At 38.0% G+C, this 15,263-nt stretch overlaps 1 protein-coding gene across 7 annotated transcripts in view; it reads left to right on the top strand.

The window, feature by feature from the left end:
- The window catches only part of SYNE2 (spectrin repeat containing nuclear envelope protein 2), a 332,365-nt gene that overhangs the window by 53,588 nt on the left and 263,514 nt on the right, over positions 1-15,263 (top strand). For all 7 annotated transcript variants that reach the window (XM_082840730.1, XM_082840728.1, XM_082840729.1 and 4 more), the window contains exon 2: positions 4,285-4,414. In XM_082840730.1, coding sequence (XP_082696856.1) covers positions 4,336-4,414 — 79 coding nt within the window. In that variant the 5' untranslated portion in view covers positions 4,285-4,335. The remainder of the gene's footprint in view (positions 1-4,284; positions 4,415-15,263) is intronic.

The raw sequence follows: 15,263 nt of genomic DNA, 5'->3' as shown, positions 1-15,263 counted from the left end.
TCCTAGCTCGACCGTAAATAACCTGGTACAGCTGAAGGACAGAAGAAAGAACAGGGAATTTACGCCAGGGAAAATGGTAACATTTAAACCAGTCTGTTAAAGAACTACCTAAATGTGTTTAGCATGTCCTGCTATGGTACATACACCTTCCGATCAAATTTTGAAGGTGACATAGAAGTCCCTTTCTCCCCATTGACAGTGCTTTTTTCAGTGCTGTTAGGACAGCAGGGCTCATTAACAAACTATCTACTAATGAGAAAGTGAGACCTCTTGAGCTACCGAAAAGGCTTTAGGAGTCCTTTCTAGAAACTTCTGACAAACCCAGAGAAGTTTTCTAATATTTTATTTGTGTCAAGAGAGTATTTTTCTCATTATACAGCTATAGATATAGTTTCCATAGCATATGGATTGGAGAGCTGACCCTGAACTAAATACCTTATTCCGCATTTGTTGTCATTTCACCAAAATAAAAGCAAAAATGTTTTTCTTATTGCAGCAGAAATAGGCTGCTATTCATATTCAAATTCATCATTTGAAACTTTAAAAATGAATATAAACAAAAGGAAGAAAATGAAAATCACTAATAATTCCACTCATTAGAAATGATCTCTATTCAAATTTCACTTTTGAGTTGTAAAAATTCTAATCATAATAATCCAAAGTATATGCCAAGATTTCTTTTAAAAGGGAAATACTCTAGTGTTTTGAGGTTTTAGAGAAACCAGACGCATATTAAGATGTATCGCATTAGCAAACCACAGTTGTATCAAAATAGCTTATGCCATTTATAAAAGCATGTGTATTAATTTACATGGATTTTAAAAACACAGTTCCACATGATTCTACTTGCTCTTCGAATCTTTAATGCCACTACATTAATTCTTTACCTAATCTTTCGTATGTGTCTGAAGATGATCTATTATTTTCATTCTGAACCCTGATGTTACATAATTGTATGTAACTTTTATTTGAAAAGGAAAAGTAAGGTGATGAGGACCGCCTGGGAAGAAGGGCTTGTCTGTGCTGTGATTCCACCTGGGCAGGCAGCCCTCATGCTCCCCACAGGGGAGTCGGAAGGCAAATGATAGGATGGCCCTCAGGATTTTGGTTGATAGACCCTTGTGACTGACTCACCGAGCCCCTGGCCAAGCTTCATTCCTCTTTCTGCCTTCCTTGCTCATATTCTTTCTAGCTTCTCAGTTAAGATCCTGAGAAGTCTCTCAAAGCTTGTCTTCTCTACTGTGTTCCAATTTTTCATGGGCCCTATTTAGCAAGTAAATTCCTCTCTGGAGATGTCAACTGTTTCTCACCAAAAACAATTATGTTGGAAATGTCATCATACGTTGTCTTCAGTCAGATCCTCATGACCTCTGTAGCGTGTTTTGGTAAATAATTGTACTAAGACAGTATTGGGATCAATAATCCAACACTTGCAGTTGATTCCGTCTTCATAGCTTGGTTTTACTTTTTGTTTCAGTTTTTTGGCTGGACCACACAGCTTGCAGGATCTTAGTTCCCAGACCACGGATCAAACCTGGGCCCTTGGCAGTGAAAGCCCAGAGTCTTAACTGCTAGACCACCAGGGAATTCCCTGGTTTTACTTTTGATTTACAATTTTTAGAAGCTCTAGGAAATTCTTCAGTAAATAAAAAAATATATTTTACTGACTTCTTTGTTAATAAATTTTCACTGTTAAAAACAGAAACCTCTGAGACACATAAGTTATTTTAAGGTCTAGACTTTTTTTTTTTTTTTTTTTTTACAAATACTACTTTTTTTTCTACAACTTTAATATAGAATATAGTGGATTCCACATGCCAGTCTAGTCCAGGAACATTTCTTGATTCTCTGGTTATCAAATTGTTGCATATTATTCTGTTTTTATTTTAAGTTCTTTCTCCTACATTTGATAACTTCTATTTATTTAATATTGAATGGCAATGAGTGGCCCTCAGAGACATTCTTATTAAATTCAAGGTATTACCCAAATAATGCTTACAGGACTATTTGGAGGGAGATGCTGTTTTATACTAAGTACACTCCTCTCATCACATCTATCTTCAGATTCAAGCCATAGGACATGCCTTCTCCTGTGCTTCCATAACACCTTCTACATATGTTTCTTAGAAGATTTCACTCAATATGTGTTTATCTGTCATTCTCAGAAGATTGAATTCCTTGAGAGCAGCATATAGCATATATAAATGCTTGCTGAGTAAATGAGTAAAAGAAGGAATTAGTAAAATCTGGCTAAGTTTTAGCTAGCTCTAGCTGGCTCTATGAGGTACCAACCTGTATTGGCTAAGAGCATGGACTCTTTTTTTTTTTTTTTGCGGTACGCGGGCCTCTCACTGTTGTGGCCTCTCCCGTTGTGGAGCACAGGCTCTGGACGTACAGGCTCTGGACGTGCAGGCTCAGCGGCCATGGCTCACAGGCCTAGCCACTCCACGGCATGTGGGATCCTCCCGGACCGGGGCACGAACCCGTGTCCCCTGCATCGGCAGGTGGACTCTCAACCACTGCGCCACCAGGGAAGCCCAGAGCATGGACTCTTGAAACCGAAACCACCTGGGTTCAAATCTTAGTTCCATCATTTATTAGCTATGTGTCCTTAGACAACGGTATATGACATTTGTGCATCTCAGTTTTGTCTTTTCAAATATGGGATAATTACGATACCTAACTCATGCTTAGAACAGTACCTATATATAGTAAGTGCTATATAAGTGTTTGCTACTATCATTATTATCCTTTTATTTAATAGCCCTGGCATGGAATAGTGGGTGCCATTAGGAAATTAATTCTGGAATTCAGTTTTTCTCCCTGTCATCATGAAGAAGTGCTTTGCCTTCACTTTGGGTTCAGGAGCTCTCAGCATGGGAGTGGGTAGTGGAGGTCTTTAATACACCAACAACTGAGGACATTTGTACCTTTATCAATCAGCAGGCTGCACAGGCTCATTGAACGATCAAGAAGCTTTTTATTTTGATTAGAATTGTATCAACTCTGTATAGGAACAATGTTACCTCAGGCAGGCTCTGTTTCATCTTACTTCAGAGGATAAAACTAATTATTAATTGATAAACATATTAATTAATAAACATAGTTTATTTGGTAGGTAAAATCTTTAACAACGGTGATCCATGGGAGAGATGATAAAGGAGTTTTGGATGATAAACAGAGTGGGAAGACAGGATTGAAAGATTTTCGAAGTCTGGCTCTAGCATTAGATGTTTAACGATTTTTGTTCTTTGCATTTTTTTTAAGTGGTCTATTGGATATGACTGATTGTATCTAGCTCTTGGCCTCAGGTTTATTTATTTTTTAGTCTCTCCCCCCGCCAACATTTTCTTATGAAGAATTTCTAATATACAGCAAAGTTAAAGGATTTAACAGTGAACACACATATTCAACACACAGATTCTGCCATTATCGTTTTGCTATACTTTGTTGATCACGTGTCTGTACACTTATCCATTCTTCTATCCATCTCCTGATACATTTTATGTTTTTATGTACTTCGTTAAGTTTATTTTGCTAAGGAAGTCATCATCTGTATGGGAGAAGTCAATGATTTATTCTCAGCCCCCAGAATACAAATAGTGGCATACACATACACGAAGCAGTACTTTTAAAGAATTGCTCGGTAAGAATTACTCTTACTGGAAGGATTCCTTAAAAGTCAAAGTGGGGGTAGAGAAAGAAATGTGTAGGTGGAAAAATAAGGGCTTAGGAAAATAATTCAATATCTTAGATAACCCATGAAAACATTCTTTTTGATATAGTTTTTTTAGTTTCACTTTGCAAACTATGCAGACCCAGTTCTTATTGTTTCCAGTAAATGGCAACAATCATGGAGCAGAAAAGGAAGTAAGTTAAATGAAAAGCTTTAAAGAAAATCCTTGTATGTTGAGGCTAATAATATAATACACACAAAACCTAAGGTATCAGTTCGTGTCAGCTTTACATCCTCTGGACAAATTATAAAATATAATTGCGTAGCTTTCCTTTTCACCGCTAGTATAGAATCTGCAATGCTAGCTCTTGTGGAGTTCTGCCTGCAAACTCTAAAGGGACTGAATAGGTCATAGGGCAAAATTTTGATTATGATTCAAAAAAGAAGGCGTAGTCACTTTGTTCCATGTGAACTAAGCAACACTTTCTAGAAAGCTGTGATTCTTTTGGAGGGCAGTTTCTGGTTGCTGTTGTTTCCTGGCAATGCATGTTTACTGGAAATGCAGGGCTGCAGAGTTACTAATGAGCATTTATCCCTTCTATTTTTAGTTCACTTCTTTAACTGAGATGGACATGATATAATCTCCATTGAGTCAAAGGATGGCATCTAGTCCTGTGCTTCCCACCGAAGACGAACAGGGTTCCTTGGGCATCGATGATCTCCATTTTTCATTGCAAGGTATTAAGATTGGGTGTGGTAACTGTGAGAACCTAACTCTCATCTATTCACAAATTGTATTGCTTTCTGTCTCTCTTATGGTAAAATATATACATGTATCTGTATTTTTCCAATTGTAGAATCTTTCAGTATACTTCAGTATCTTTATTGCTGTCTCAGCTACTTAGGAAAGTAAGGAATACCTGGAAGGAACTTGGTATCTCGGTTTCTCAATCTGAGTGCATGTGTTTTATTTGCAATGAAAATTAAATAGTTAATCATAGTTTGCTTGGCATCGTTTGCACTTATTTTACATCTTTTTGAATGTACATCCTTATTTTGCCCTAATAAAAAGGAATAGTAGTAGTATTAAAAGTGAGTGAACTTTCAGTCCCATGAATTATGTGTGCCTTTATGCAAATAAGTACTGTCTGTATTTTTTTAAATGTTTCTTGGCAATATTTGTTATGTACTTTGAAAATTCCTTAGCCACTAGACTTTACACCTCTGTTGCATATCTTGGAGCTGAGTAAAGTCAGCTCGTGTAGAATAAATAAGGGTATGGCAAGTCTTTGAAAATATTTATGTCACTGTGTATTTTAAAGTAGTTGAAAGATTATTGACAGCATTATGTAACATTCTTAGAATGTTATTTAGAAGCCATAGCTTTTGAGTCACTAATTTTTTAATTTTTAATTTATTATTAAATTAAATAGAAGAATTGAAGTATAATAGACATATAACATTATATTGTTTTCAGGTGTACAATATAACAATTCAGTATTTGTGTAGGTTGTGAAGGGATCATCACAATAAGTCTAATTAACATCTGTCACCATACATAGTTACAGAATTTCTTTTTCTTGTGATGAGGACTTTTAAGATCTACTCTCTTAGCAACTTTCAAATATGCAGCACAACATTATTAACTGTAGTCACCATGCTGTGCATTATATTTATTTGTGTCATGTATGATAAAGATCCCCGAAAGACTTTCTTTCTGATATCTCTTTTTAATTAAACATGGTTTTGAATGATTAGCTTCTTGACCTTGGGGTCAATGTCTTTTAAAAATAAATATCATGTAATTTGTATAGACTCAAGAAACATATTTTGAGGGATAGTACTTGAGGTAAGAATTTAAAAAATTCTCAGTAAGTGCATTTTTATGGTGTTATATACTCGTCATAAGTAGTTTGAATCAAATTTTCATTTATCGGAAAAAACCCAATGTTCTTATTTTTCTCTCAAGTTTTGGTTGAATATGAGTAGTAATTCATGTGCCCTAAAGTGTATCAGGAAGATAGTGCATCAATAAATGGTCGGTAAATCTAATTTCTTCCTTCCTTCCTTCCTTTCTTTTTCTTTCTTTCTTCCTTCCTTCCTCCTTTCCTTTCCTTCCCTTTCCTTCCCTTCCCTTCCTTTCTCTCTTTCTCTCCCTCCCTCCCTTCCTTTTTTCCTGAATCAATTGATCCTGATAAGTATTTATGTATGCATTTATTTGATTTTTTTCTTCCAGTTTTATTGAGATATTATTGGCATACAGCACTGTATAAGTTTCAGGTGTACAGCATAATGACTTGACTTACATACATCATGAACTGGTAATCACAATAAGTGCAGTGAACATCCATCATCTCAAATAGATACAAAATTAAAGAAACAAAAAAATTTTTTTCCATATGATGAGAACCCTTAGGATTTACTCTTGACAACTTTCATATATAAAATAGAACAGTGTTAATTATATTTATCATGCGTACATTACACCCCTAGTACTTATTTATCTTGTAACAGACTGTAACTAGACTTACTATGGTGATCCTTTTGAAATGTATAGAAATATTTAAACACTGTGTTATGTAACAGGAACTAATATAGTGTTGTAGGTCAATAATACTTCAAAAACAAACAACCAACCCAACATAGAAACTCACAGAAAAAGATCAGATTTGTGGTTACCAGAGGCAGTGGTGGTGGTGGAGTTGGCTGAAAGCAGTCAAAAAGTGCAAACTTCCAGGTAAATCTAATTTCTCATGCTGGCTCTGCCACTTACCAGTTCTTTGAACTTGGATAAGAGACTTTATCTTTTTTGTCTCAGTTTCCTCATATTTAGAATGTGGGTGATGATGCCTATATTGCACCTGTGCTTTGAAGATGAACCATAATGCATGCAAAGGGCTTAGCACCATGCTTGCCTGACATAGAGTAGGAACATAGAGTAGGAGCTCAGTAAATGCATCGTAATTTCTTTGTAGATATTACAGTTAAAGTCTTTGTCCCAAAGGATTTCTTGTCCAGGAGCACACAGCTAGAGTAGAAATTGCATGGTGGATAGGAAAAAATGGTAAACCAGATGTCTGGTTTTCAGTTTTGACATTTCTGTTCAATGGCTTCCCATCACACATGGGATAAAGTCTAGACTTCTCGGTGTGGCTCACAGGTACTTCCTGTCTGCTGCTCACCTTTCTCTCTGCCCTCATCTCCCACAAGCACCCTGTGCTCCAGCCCCATGGCTCCTTGAGGGGCCATGCTCCCCTGCTTGTGTGCTTTTGTTCAGGTGGTTCCCCCTGCAGCTCTCCTGTCTCCTCTTTCCACTGGAAGAGTCCAGCTCATCTAGGCCTCCTCTATCCCTGTTCATCCCAAACTTAGCCAGACTCGGCCCTCTCCATGAGCCCCACTCTTTCTTTGGCTGAGATTCACACTGTGTCCTCTGTTCTCCCATAGTACCTATTTTAGCACTTATAATAATATTATAGGTGTTATATTTAAAGATGTTTTCTTCCTCACTGTAGAGTTTTATGTAGCATGCTCTAGCTTACACAGCACCCTTACGTACATTACCTCATTTGATCCTTACAACCACACTGTAAGGTAGATATTTTTATCTTCAAGATACAGAGAAGGAAGCTGTGGCTCACAAAGATGGAATTACTCCCCCAGAGTCACACAGTTAGTGAGCAGCAGAGCTCAGTTTTGACCTGGAGGATAGTTTTCTTTCCACTGCACCACAGCCACTCCGACATAGTTCAAAGAACAATTTGAAAGAGGGAATTTCCCGAACAACTTTCTCTGGAAAGTGCAAATAAATCTTAGCCTTACCCTAGTTAATCCATAGCAAACTTTTATATTTTTCATTTTTATAGCAATCTTTCACATCCTGAATATGGATGAGCATTTTCAAGTAACATTAATCTCAGGTTCACAAGTAGCTCAAAATAATTAGCAAATTACTGATAAATGAGTGTTTTCTTATAGCATGTTTTGAAGTATACTAGGTTATACAATCTGCTCTACAGTAGGAGATGAGTATGGGCTGCTTGGCAATGGAAATGTGATATACATGTGCTGCCGGTGTGAATGATTTTTCCTTCATGGTCTCTTTAGAGGAATATGCTGCTGGATGCATTGCTCTATAGGGGGAGAGGTGGAAAACCAATACTATACTATAGTCAGCTTTACACTGGGCAAGGGCTGCTCACATTAGCCAAATACTCTCAACTGAGGAGTTCCCATGACTGTAGAATGAAGGCTTAACCATGAAATGAATGGATTTCCCAAAGTTAAGTTCTGTATTGTTATCAGCAGATTTGTAATGATTCTTTCGGCCTGAGTTGCTGAAAGAAAGAAAGAAAGAAAGGAGGGAGGGAGGAAGGAAGGAAAGAAAGAAGGAACTTGTATGTATTTCTGAAGGTAACTTTGGTTTCATTGCACGGCTATTAGCTACGTAGACAAAAACATTGATAGACAATATTATGAACATTAGCAACTACTGAACTGCAGGCTGTTGGCAATAGTCTTAAAATCATTTGGCTTTGTACACCATGTAAGCAGACTTGTATTTCACAGAATTCACATGTGCTTAGTGATCCTTGGAGTAATATAAGTAAAGAGATTTTATGTCATATGAAAGGCTCAGGATGACCGCTCATAAGAAAGGTTTTTTCTCCTCATTTCAGAACCTTTTTTTAAAAGGAAGAAAGAGGCCTATTTAACTAATAATGCCTACTTTATTTTAGCCAAAAACTTATATAAGGTGAGGCAATTATGGTCATACCTTGACTGAGAATAATACGCTTAAGAAAAGATTAAAATGTCTGCATTGAAATGTGGTGAATCATTGTTGATATGCTATGAAAACAGGTATATTATGTGTGCAAGGCCAACAAGGCATCAGACCTAAGGAATCAGGCAGTGCTTTGCTGAAATTCATAGAGCAGGACAATAAACATCATTTATTGTTCATCATTTGTGTGATCTTTGAGAAAATGTCTCTATGAAGGGATTTGGCTCCAGACGCGCAGGCTCAGTGGCCATGGCTCATGGGCCTAGTCGCTCCGCGGCATGTGGGATCTTCCCGGACTGGGGCACGAACCCGTGTCCCCTGCATCGGCAGGCGGACTCTCAACTACTGTGCCACCACGGAAGCCCATATGAAGGGATTTTTAAAGGCACTTTTTGTAGAGAGATATTTGTGATCTCTTAGTCTAGTGAGGATAGTAATATTGAAATGGTTGGATTTTAGGGAGGAAAAAGAAATGACATTTGTGAATTTGAACAATTTGAGCAGATTAATGTAAAAACTGGAATTTATTTTAGTTTAGTGCATTTTGTACTACCATGGATGGTCCACATTTTAAATAGATTATAGATATGAAAGTTTAAGCTATTAAAATGATAAATAAATGGTTGCTTTTAAAAATTATTTGCTTTACTGAGGTTTCCATTATAGAATTTCTTTACATCTTTCCATTGGATTTCTTACCTGGCAAAATAATAGGTGCTTCCTTCCCTTTTATCCTAAGAGAATAGTAAGTACATATTTTGTCTGAAATAACATCTCTGCTAAGCTCTTCAGGTGGGAAAGGTATGTTCAGAGAACATTTCTTTGATGTATTGGGCAGATACGATTATGGAAGCAGTAAAGGGTAAAGCTGGATAATACCACAGAGTTTTCAAGTTGGAAGGGACTTTCTTTCCCATTCCATTTAATTTGAGACCAAAGGAGGAATCCCTTCAGTAGGTTTTCTGAGATGAAGATCCTTGAGGGAGTTGAATTCAAGCCCAAGAAGTTTGGGGATTTTGTTTTTAGGCAGCAGGTAGCTATTGGGTCTTGGGAATGAGAGGACAGGGTCCATGGTCAGAGTTGTGCCTTAGGAGATTAGTCTGGGTTTGAGGTATAGGAAGACTTGAAAGGGGTGAGAAAGTGAAATTGGAGAAACTGATTAGAAAGCTTTGCAAATATCTGCGTATTGGGTAATGTTGGCGTGGATTCGAGTTATAGCAGTGAGTAGGAAAGTATGGGACCGATAAGAAACCATTAAGGTGGAAGACTCAGTAGGACTCTGCAGTTACTGACTATGCAAAATAAGGTGGAGAAGCTCCAAAGTTAGAAGCTGAGCTGCTTGAGATAATAGTGGTAGCAACTATAATGTCCAAAGTATTAACTTCCTTTTTTAAAAAAATAAATTTATTTATTTTATTTTATTTTTATTTTTGGCTGTGTTGTGTCCGTTGCTGTGCACCGGCTTTCTCTAGTTGCGGGGAGCAGGGGCTACTCTTGGTTGCAGTGTGTGGACTTCTCATTGCGGTGGCTTCTCTTGTTGTGGAGCACGGGCTCTAGGTGCGTGGGCTTCAATTGTTGTGGCGTGCGGGCTCAGTAGTTGTGGCTCGCGGGCTCTAGAGCGCAGGCTCAGTAGTTGTGGCACATGGGCTCAGCTGCTCCGCGGCATGTGGGATCTTCCCGGACCAGGGCCCGAACCCGTGTCCCCCGCATTGGCAGGCAGACTCCCAACCACTGCACCACCAAGGAAGCCCCTTAACTTCCTTTTTATTTAGTGTCTTTTCACCAAGTATTTTAATAGCATCAAATAATAAGACCATTAAATACTATTTTATATCAATATGCTTAAAATAAATTGTTGTAGATAAAAAATCCTGTTTTTAAAGAAACTCTTGAGAACTTCCTATGTCATGGAAAGCTTAATAGCACGACACAGGTAGAGGGCCCATTTGAAAGTCGAATTAATAAAGAGTGAAATTGATACCTGGAATTGACATGATATTTTAAATCAACTATAGCTCAATTAAAAACAATGAGTGGGGCTTCCCTGGTTGCGCAGTGGTTGAGAGTCCGCCTGCTGATGCAGGGGACACAGGTTCGTGTCCCGGTCTGGGAAGATCCCACATGCCGCGGAGCGGCTGGGCCCGTGAGCCGTGGTTGCTGAGCCTGCGCGTCCGGAGCCTGTGCTCTGCAATGGGAGAGGCCACAACAGTGAGAGGCCTGCGTACTGAAAAAAAAAAACCCCAAAAACAATGAGTGAAATTGACTGACTAGGCTGATTCATCTTGTGATATTTTAAGTGGTAGCTATGGCAATTTTGGACACTTTATACATTTCAGATTTAAGTTTTTTCTTTTTTTTTTTTTTTTTTGATGTGCACCATTTTTAAAGTCTGTATTGAATTTGTTAGAATATTGCTTCTGTTTTATGTTTTGGTTTTTTGGCTGTGAGGCATGTGGGATCTTAGCTCCCCGACCAGGGATTGAACCTGTACACCCTGCCTTGGAAGGTGAAGTCTTAACCACTGGACTGCCAGGGAAGTCCCGATTTAAGTTGTTTCATAATTTTATGTACCAGGAGCACATTATTTTGTTTTCAAAAATGAGGTAGGCCAATGGTAGCTCATTAGAGCAACAGCATCCGAATAGAGAATGTTATCATCAATTAGACAAAGGACTAGGAAGGAGTGTGTATTCTGTTACCTTTGCCACCACACGTGGAGTTAACTTTCATGCAGTCCTGCCAAAATGCTGGTGAATGGTTAACCATCTGCACGAACCTGTATAAAACCATGTCCAGCCAAGTTACTGTGTTGTTTCAAACAATGCTCATATGTTTTATTTAGTGCTGTTATCTTCTAGATGACATATTTTAAAAGGTTAAAAAGCCCTTTATGCCTTCTGGGTAGACATTGCTTGGTAGGGCTGAGCAGTGAAATGTGAGTCTCTGTAGTTAGGTTATTACTCCATTTAAATTTATTCATGATTTACTGAGTATCCATCTGAAGGGAGGCTTTCAATGTATGTATTCCTTTTAATAACATTAGAAAATATTTGTGTTTGTTGGGTTAGATTACAAGAATAATTATGTGATGTAATGTTGAATTTTATTCACTTGTTCAGTAAATACTGGATGGCAACCATAGGTAGGGTGTTAAGGATGCAAAGATGAATAGATTGAGCACCTGCAGGAGGCATGTAGTCCAGCTGTGCTTTTGCCTGTTGACATCATGTGAAAGTGACATCAACAAGTAAGACAAATAAGAACTTCCCAGGAGTTTGTTTTCCTGCTGAACCCTCTGTAATTATTCCTTATCCTGGAGTTTCCTTTCATCTTTGGACATCTCTAAGGCTGTAATAAGCCATCTGAGTTCCTCTAAGTATGTTAGGTGCCCTGCATAGGAAATCTTGTATCTTTATTGCCAATGAAATTTCTGACGTGTTTTAGGCTTTCAATAAAAAACCGTGTAATGAAAAACTGAGTGGCCATTCCACTATAAAGATATATATTAGGAGTTTGGGATTAACATAGACACACTAGTATATATAAAATAGATAATCAACAGGAACCTACCATAAAGCACAGGGAGCTCAATCTTCTGTAATAACCTATATGAGAAAAGAAGCTGAAAAAGATGGATATGTGTGTATGTATAACTGCATCACTTTGCTGTACACCTGAAACTAACACAATATTGTAAATTAACTATATTCCAATATAAAGTAAAAATTAAATTTAAATTAAAAAAAGAAAAAAAATATATAAAGTATCCTGAATTAGAAAAATGGTTCAGTGTTCAGGAAAATCAGACAGGATGGAAACAAAGATTTCTTTAGACACGAGGCAGTGAGGTATGTATATGGTGTTTAGGGGCTCAGTAGTGTTTTAGTATCATGTTTCTGAGAGAAATTCTGTTCTACCTTATGACAGTGAGTGAATGAAACTGTGAAGACTGAGAAAGAGGAGTGGATTTAATAAAATGCTTCTGGGTAGGATTTCTGCCCTTTTGCACCTAGGTCCCCAATGTGGGATTTTGATGGAAATGATGAATGAAGAGTAAGAAATATGCAGACAGTATTTTTGCTTCTTTAACCAAGGCAGACTGCTTTGTTATTATGAATAAAAGCAAATCATCTCTGGGTTTCTTTGTTTTTTTGCCAATTAGGTGATTATTACACCCGGAGAAAATAATCAAGTTATAGTCCTTCACCAGCTATCAGTGCTGTACTGTCCCAACAAAAAAGCTTCCAGAAATTTCCTGATATCATAATAGCTGATACTGTCTTCTGCTGTGTTTTTTTGGAGGATTATTTGCCTTCATATTGTAAAGCTTCATAATCTTAAAAATATTCCAATTAAATGAAAAACAAAATAGCTCTGGAAGCAGTGGTGTTTGCAGTGAATGATGTTTTTCAGGGAAAGGTTTTTTCTTTTTCTTTTTTTTTTTTTTTTCTTTTTAGGTTGTATATATGGTTTCGTCTTCTGGGAACTTTGGTTCTGTTTTTGCCAGGAGTTTGGGCATAAGCTTACTTTATTCTGGGTCAGTTACATTTTGAAAAGTAGGGCAAGATAAATCCAGGGTCATTTAGAGTCCTGTTAAAGTAGGTTAACAAAGATCTCATTCATTCCTTATAGAAATCAGAATCCTTTTTAATTAGCCCTATGGGCAATACAAGATTTTCTGAGCATTTGTTGTGTATGCGTGTGTGTTGGGAGGGGGTGTAATTATTCAGAGCTTGAAGTAGTATATTAGGAAAAATAAAACTCAAAATAATTTCCCTTTGGAAATGGGAAAATTTGAAGTAAATATAAGAGATTAATTTATAACCATCTGGTGGGTTTAGGGTGTGATTTTATACTCTAAAAATCAGAGGTCATTCTAAATGTGCCTCTTCAAGAGATTACTTTCCTCATCTGGTTTCAGCATTGGTGATTATAATTTCTCCAAATGGCTCCATTTTTCTAAAATGTTCAGCAGGGAAATTTGGTAAAAGGTAACTGTATTTGTTGTTCTCAATATGTATGAGAGCTGAAGTTTACTAATAACCACCGGGTATTTTTAGAGTCATTTAAAAATGATAGATAAAAAGCTGTGAATGATTTATTAGAGAAATGGAATGTTTGACATTATCATGTGTGTATATCTTAGATATATGTATATCTTAGAAAGATAATGTGTGTATCTTTGCAGGAGAGATATGAGATTCTGGGTGAATAATCTCTCCTGGTCATTGATGGTCTATGAGGCAACATGTGTTGAATGAGCACTGGAAGAAAATGGGAGAAGAGCAGCCACACACACTTGCTCTCTGCCTCTGGGGTGGAGCAGCATGCACGGGTCACGCCTTTGTCTTTTCAGCCTTTACTACAAAGGGTACTACCAATTACACGGGTAGCGAAATGTTACAAGATCAAGGGCACCTGGCTCAAATACAGAACACCAACAGCCCTTCTCAAATTTGAGTAACATGTAGGATCTTTCCAAAACGTGGGTGTTGTTGGCCTCGTCTTCAGTTAAGAAGGATATTCAGAGTGCAAACTAGTTCTGCTGTATGTGTCTGTCTGCCTCAGTCTGAGTGTTTACTCAGCAGAACTTCCAGGGTGGTTTGATGTCTTCAAAACAAAATGTTTCAAAAGTACAATTGAATTCACACTTAACCACTTTATCACGTAATTACGGTTTTTATGACTACAGGTAAATCTGTTCATTGATATATTCATGCAGCATGTGTTCCCTGAAACCCCACCTTGTATCAAGCACTATTTTTTTTTTTTTTTATCAAGCACTATTTTGGGTTGAGAGGTTATTGAGGTGAACAACTCCAGTAAGCTTCATGTGCCCCACGAGGCTTGCATTTCAGTTACAGAGACAAACAATAAATCATTAAGAAAAATAGCAAATATCAAAAACAGATTTATGCAAAAATGGATTTATGCTTGGGCATCTTCTTTAGATCAGGTGTCAGAGAAGGAAGAGGAGACACTTAAGGAGCAATTGAATAACACAAAGGAGCTGCTGTGCAAAGAGCTAGGGAGGAGCATTCCAGTATGAGACAATGGCTTAAGGAAGAACTCAACAAGAGAAATAAACATGGTGAATTCATGGAGCGAAGAGAGCCTGGTGTGGCTGGATTGTGGTGGATGAGGGGCAGGGTGATTGGAGAGCAAGGCAGAGCTGGGTTAGGCAGGGATTCATCAGCTCTAAGCTAAGGTGTGTGGATGGGAAACCTCTGGAAAGTTTTAATCAAGGGAGTAACATGATCTGATTTACATTTTCCACTCTGGCTGCTGGGTGGAGAGGGGATTATCTGGGAGCAGGAGGGGAAGCAGGAAAGCCAGTTAGGATGCTTTTGTTGTAGCCCTGGTGAGATATCATAGTATTTTGGACCCAGGGTGGTAGCAATGGGATGAAGAACCATGGATTTCTTTTCAAAGGATGTTTGTGAACATTGGGATGATTGGGTGATTAATAAGAGAAATTAAGGATAATTTCTAAATTTTTGCCTTGAGCAATTGGTTATGGAATTTATTGTGATAAAGATTGGCAGATAGGGCTTCCCTGGTGGCGCAGTGGTTGAGAGTCCGCCTGCCGATGCAGGGGGCATGGGTTCGTGCTCCGGTCCGGGAAGATCCCACATGCCGTGGAGCGGCTAGGCCCGTGAGCCATGGCCGCTGAGCCTGCGCATCCGGAGCCTGTGCTCTACAATGGGAGAGGCCACAGCAGTGAGAGGCCCGCGTATCGCAAAAAAAAAAAAAAAAGATTGGCAGATAAACTAGTTTTGGGGGAAATCAAGCTTGTATTTTTGC

Source organism: Leucopleurus acutus (genome assembly GCF_964270905.1).
Source record: "Leucopleurus acutus genome assembly, chromosome: 1".
In the NCBI taxonomy this organism is placed as follows: domain Eukaryota; kingdom Metazoa; phylum Chordata; class Mammalia; order Artiodactyla; family Delphinidae; genus Leucopleurus; species Leucopleurus acutus.
Note: the sequence above shows the minus strand (reverse complement) of the source record. Positions and strands in the feature narration are given on the sequence as shown.